General features: G+C 37.1%; 1 protein-coding gene across 1 annotated transcript; it reads left to right on the forward strand.

Moving 5' to 3' along the window:
* Positions 1-382: 382 nt before the first annotated feature.
* Positions 383-4,413, forward strand: RSL1D1 (ribosomal L1 domain containing 1; the record flags this gene model as incomplete). The annotated part of the gene is made up of 7 exons (XM_009872794.1): positions 383-521; positions 1,130-1,278; positions 1,437-1,538; positions 1,974-2,067; positions 2,155-2,283; positions 3,052-3,252; positions 4,084-4,413. Coding segments are annotated over 7 exons (1,144 nt in total), but the record flags the coding sequence as incomplete, so codon positions are not given.
* Positions 4,414-6,513: the final 2,100 nt, after the last annotated feature.

The raw sequence follows: 6,513 nt of genomic DNA on the forward strand, positions 1-6,513 counted from the left end.
GCTGCGTTACATTGAGAAAGTTGAACCCTATTTGTCTGTGCCCCCGTACTACAAAGACTTGTCTGTTGACTGGATGAAGCCGTGGTGCAAAGAGAGGTGCATGGGTGATCTTCCTCCTCCCAGAACCTCCTGGCAGGACAGATGGATTTAGCAATGTATCAGACTGGAGCCACGGTATCTGATTGTTTAACTTTTACAGCTCTGTGTGCTTTAAAAAGTGTAAGTTACACTGAGGACGTTTAGTGGTTAACAGAGAACAGAATCTAGATACGTAGCTTCCCTGTAGTACTTCTTACAGGGTAATGATTTTTCAGTGTAGATCTAGTTAAAAAATTCTTCCTCCTCCTGGATGTCCTCTTTCCATCTCATATTCTCATTGTAGACCACTGCCCCATGGCATTCGACCAGAAACAGCTGAGATTTGCCTCTTCACAAAGGATGAACCAAATTTATCAGCAGAACAGACTGAAAATCTGTACAGGAAACTTTTAATTCAGAATGGAATCAGAAGTGTTAGCCAGGTAAGAGATACATGATGGCAATGCATAGTACTGTCATTTCTTTCCTCGTGTACCAGCAAAAATGTTGCTTCATGCAGTTTAGTATTCTAATCTCAGTTGTTGTGAGTTAATGTTCTCTACTAAGATTTTTTGGTTATTCAAATGGTAGTTGTTATAAACTTCAAAATTTACTCAGAGTATTCAGTTTGAAACAGGATCTTTAGCAATTGGATGTAATTGCTAGATAAATGCCCAATATTTAATTTGAGTAAGCAACTGGGAAGACGCACAGTGTAAAAGAATGTTTGGGGTCTTTGCAGCTGACCTGGGTTGTTTACATTACTAGGAATAAAGTGAGAAAATAGTTTTATTGTTGTATTCTCCTAGATGTAGATTTTACCACGTACTCAAGTTCTGTTTGGTGATTCACAGTTACTATGCAAGAGATCCTTATTGTTTGAATCTTGAAACAAAAAGTGCTGTATGCTTTTCCTATTGATTGTCTTCAGCATTCTAAAATAACGCACCAGGATAGACTGTCAGTTATGCAAGGTAATTCTGTGTTGTTCTAAGCAGTATTCTTGGCTGTGCTTTCAGCAGTGGGGACTAAACTGTTACTTGCATTGCAGATCATCTCATACAAAACTCTCAAAAAAGAATATAAACTATTTGAAGCAAAGCGTCGCCTCCTGAACAGATTTGATCTCTTTCTCTCCGATGACCGAATTAGAAGGCTCCTGCCCTCACATCTGGGAAAACACTTTTATGAAAGGAAAAAGTAGGTCTTTAAATTCTGTATATCCATTTTATATTTTCTTTTTTACGATTAGAGTCTTAGTAAAGTGTTGGTTGGTTGGGCTTGGGCTGGTGGTTTCATTTTGGTTGCTTGGGTGTTACTTTTTTTTTTTTAATTCTGCCCCCCCCCCTTTTTTTTAGGGTACCTTTATCTGTAAACTTAAAAGCCAAAAATCTTGCTAAGGAACTACAAAAACATATCCAGGGGACTACACTCCCAGTTACCAACAAAGGATGCTGCTAGTAAGTATGAGTAGATTGACTTAACTTGAAAGACAGTTGTATCTTAACTGTAGGAATTTCAAGTGAGTTATATTTTTATTTCATAAATATGTAAATAGAAGAGGTTAAGAGTCACCATTCCAGATATGGGCCATTTTAAACTTTAACCTGCGTTAAAGAGGTCAGTAGTTCTACCTAATAAGAAGTTTTGCAGTAAAAGTTTTACATTTTGTGTCTTCTTTCTTACACCTAAGGAATTTCTAGGCAATTAATTGTTGGAAGGTTAATGCAGGTAAATCTATTCTAACTGTTATTTCTGCAATAGCCAGCCATCTTTTATGAAAGGTGAGATAATTGCAGATAAGTGGGCTTTTTGATTTTCTGGGTTTGCCAAAAAAATTAATGTGGAGTATGTTTATTTGCCTACATATAAATATTACGCTTCACTGCTTTCAGTACAGCACGTATAGGTCACACTGGAATGAAAGCTGATGAGATACTAGACAATATCATTGCAGCAGCTAAGGTCATCGCGAAGAAGTTGCCAAAGGTACTGCTGATTGATTGCATTAAAGTGAAGTCGGTTTATAATTCAGCCTTGCTATTTTTACATCATATGCTGGTTTTGTTATTGCAGAATTGGAAAAATGTAAAAATTCTTCACCTCAAAACTCTTAAATCAGTCGCACTTCCGATTTATACAGCAAATATCTCCAACTTGGATGAGCTTGACAGACTGCCATCTCTCAAAAAAAAGGACGTAAAGGTAAAAAAACCAAACACATTGTCAAACTTGCCATAAAGCCAAATTGGAACAACTAGTTCTTTGGCTTCTTTTTAAGCATTATAGCCTCTGATGTGTTTGGTTTAAACATTTTAGCAGTTGATCCCAGGTATCTATGGCTACAGATGGATTAGGTGCTCCTGACTCTGAGTGCTTTAAATACTTAGTAATACTAAGGAAATTATGGAAACTCCCTACTAGGTTGTAAAGCAAAATGGAAATAAGTTAAGCTTTTCTAGTCCTAATCCGCAGGGAGCTGAGATTCATTCTTAGAACTTTCGCTTGTATTGTTTATTCATATTTGCCTTCTGAAAATACACTCACTAATGTATATATTGATTCAGACTATGCATCCATTATTTGTTGGCCCGTCACTGGTATCTGGATAATTCACGAGCTTATATATGTGTATACATGAGGGGAGGCTCACCTACTTTTTAAAAAAAAGAATACAAAGGAATAGCTGATTTTGAGTTTTACTTACTAAGTTTGTCTAAAATAAATTTGGAGCATATATATTCAACTTAAAGACGGTAATCCTGATATTATCATTATTTATAAGCTATTTACGATAAACTTAAAAGTAATGCATTTTTCCATATTTTACATATGGTTGACCAGTCCAGGTGTATTGAACAGCAGTATTTAATGTTGCTAGGCCATCTTATTTTTTAACTATATTAAACCAATTATTATGCATTTAGAAATGTTATGGGGATTTGTCTGAGATGTGCTTCCAATTAATTCTAGAAGGGAAAGAACAAGAAACCAAAGAAGGAAACTAAAAAACTAAATTCAAGTCAAGTCACTTTGAAAACTGAAATGAATACTGCTGCTGCTACCCAGGAGCTTGTGATAAAAGAAGATGCAGTCCAAGAACCAGGTGATCATGACGATGAAGAAATTCCACAACTAGTGCCTATGCAAATAACCAGCTTAGCTGAGTTGGAGGTAATTGTTAAATAATATTAAGAAACTCACATTTCAGTTAAAGATTCTTTTGCTCCTTAGGGAACAGTGTGTTCATATTTCAAGTGAACTGGATTTTTTGGTGAATATATCATTAAAGCAAGTGTTAAGTGTAAAACAGTCGTTAGTTTGGGGGGTTTTGAGGGTTTTTTATTTTTTTAGTTATGACCTGTTACAGATAACGGAAGCCAGTGGTTATTTACGTACCTCTTCAGGGGTGTGTAAACTTAAACTATGATTGTGTGCAGGCCCACAAAAAAAATGGCACAACTTGGTTCAAGCTGCACTGCTAGCTCACGAGATGTGATTACCAGAGCCCTGTTTCCAAAGCCCTGGGATAGATAAAGCTAGAGCTGGATTGTATGAATTGTTCTGACGACAGTGGTGTTCTTTCAGGAATTCATTTGGGAATATGGGATGAACTCTAGGCCTAGTGCACAGATAGGAGTGCGGTCCGTTTGTGTGTGTACAGCTGGACTTCTCATGGAGCTGATCTCGATCTATTAATGCAAGAGGAATGAATGTGCTTTAAAGCTCTGCCAGCAGAGATCACTGACTTGACTGGCCAAAAAGATCCTTGCATCTCTTAAATCTAGTTAGTTTCTTACTGTTTTGTTGGGGATTTCTTTCATTATTTTTCAGCACTTAATCCTGTTTCCCAGCTGAAATGTGAATAGATTATTTGGGCACAGTTCAAGCAACAGAAAGCATTTGTCATTGACAATGGTTTTCATTGGTCCTTCCTCTTGAAAAACAGTTGTTTCTTAGCTGAAAGGGTAATTTTTTTTTTCTGTGTGTCTGTCGTAAATACAGAAAACAGAACCAAGTCCAGAAAAAGGCGACAACCTGGGCAAGAAGATTAAAGGTAAAAGAAAGAAACAATCTCTAGCTCTGGAGACTCCAAAATCAAAACATGAAGTTACAGAAGAGTGTGCAGACTTGCAGGTATCACCAAAACAGAAAAAAGCCAAGCAGCTCAACACACCAAAGGAAGCAATAAAAGAGATGAAAAAGACTCCCAAAAAGCCTGAAGCAAAGTCTTTTGCAACACCCAAAGCTGGCAAATCGATACAGTCAGCCAAGAAGTCTTCAAAAAGGCTGAAGCAAGCACCCAAGACAGTGCACAGGCCACAGTCAGCATGAGTGGGGTCTACTGTAACACATTTTATGTAGTTGTTTATGGGTGTCTTTTTTGTAAACAAATATATTGATGAAGTAAAATACCTTCCTAAGACAATCTGATCCCAAGAGCTTTTTTCACAGAGCCCTGTAATGATTCGTGTTTCCTTCTAACTGATGAGCTGTAACAAATAAACTCACAATCTTAATTGGCTCTGTTTCTTACCTTGTATCTGTTCCTGTCCAAAACTAAAAGCACTGTCAGAGGACAGGGAGGGAACTATTCCAGGAAAAAGGAGAAATATTTTGTAAGTGCCATCTTCTGGAGCACAGCTTAGTACTGGAGCAGACAAGGGCTGAAGCAAGAAGCGTGCATACCAAGAGCACCAATATATTTAACATGTGATGTAAAATGTGAAATAGTTGCTACCATTTTTTCTCAAATTGTTCAATATAATGAAAACAGGTTGACATCTATTGATCTTATTCCAGATATTTAAGATAGCAGCCTGGTTAACGAGCCAAACAGTGTATTTTGTAAGCTTTTTTTGACCTAGGGTATTTGTGTGTTACGGGTTTTTTTTAAATCACAGATAATTTTACTTTTATTGTATATTTTGACCATTTATACTTATGACATCAAGCAAAACCTTACCTTCACTTTTGGGCTTTAAATCTGCTACCAGAACAATTGAGGGTATCTGTGTGCTTGCTGCAATACTGGTGTTTCTTCCATCTGAAAAATACCAAAGGCTGTCTGAATTTGGGGTGTGCCGACTAAGTGAACTAGTCCCATAAAGGCATGAAAAATCCCAAAAGGCATGCTGCATAACTGAAAGGTTATTGAAAGGTATTTGAAATTTTGCAGAATAACCTAATTATTGCTCTCTATATGATTACTTCACATTCTTCTCAGAGTGCAAAAACAAGGCAGCTAGAGATAAATCTTTATTAGCAGTATTTTATTCAAAACCAACTATGAGAAAGGTTGTAAGAGACAAAAAGATGAATCAACAGTATGTAACCAGCCTAAATTGCAGTTCAACCTAGAAAGCAATTGGGTGCTAAATAAAGTGTGGTAAAAGAAAAAAAGAATAAAAGGTTTCTGCTTGATCTATGGTGTCAGTTTTCGGTAATCTGTGACTTTTTCTAGTCTACTGTAAACATTGTTTAATCAAGAAACAAATTAATCTTAGCCAAAAACTAAGTCTGACTCAAGGATCCCTATCAGATCAATGCTAATAAAAAAGATCTGAACCTGTCCAAAAATAATCCCACCACTTAGTAGTCTGGGCTGCAAAACACCACGTCGATAAAGTAAGAGAATAGATACAAAACTCTCCTCCTTTCTGGAAATGAGTTTTTGTATTTAATGATTTGTGTTAAAATGGTTCTTAATTTCTTGATTTGCAGAAAATTATGAAGATCATAACTTTTGTATGAGTTAATTGATAACAAACAGCTTGTAGGTGCTGGGAAAACAGATACTTCACCCTGAAAATAAAAGTACTGCCTTGAAATTCTGCAGCACCTTGAGCCAATCTGTGTTGGGACAACAGACTGAGGCAGTAGTTGAGGCAATGTCACTTTGTGGAGGGGTGTAAGGTCTTTGCCTTAGTTTGCTCAGACACCCTAGAAGGGAGGCACTTGAGAAAAGGTGGTCTGGAGATGAATATTCGTGCTGTAGTCCTCCACACTTGCAAGAGGAGACAGCTATAGTAGTAGTAGTATTCTTCCTCCCTGTTCATCTGTCCATGGAAATTCGTTTTTCAGCAAGAGCTCAATATTGTTCAAAGCAACACTGTTGAAGTTACTAGCATTCAAGATATCTCCATCTGATTTTTTTTTTAAAAGCACACAGCCATATAAACCAGAGAAGAAGTTAATGCAGTTTTTAGGTTGTTCCTCTCTTGCAAAAGTAGTTGAGCAGACTTTTTTTAGGGGAAAACAAAGGCACTTTGGCTTCAGTAGTTCCTAGGTAGCTACACTAAATTTTTTTCACTGTAGTTTTAGTTTCTAATACTTACTGCAGTCTTTTAGAAGACTTGCTTCCTGACTCCAGTGTATCTCTGTGTTCGTTAACCGGGTCGGGCCGTGTCACACGCACCGGCACAAGGAAGGGCG

This window comes from Apaloderma vittatum, unplaced genomic scaffold (genome assembly GCF_000703405.1).
Source record: "Apaloderma vittatum isolate BGI_N311 unplaced genomic scaffold, ASM70340v1 scaffold35907, whole genome shotgun sequence".
Lineage (NCBI taxonomy): Eukaryota > Metazoa > Chordata > Aves > Trogoniformes > Trogonidae > Apaloderma > Apaloderma vittatum.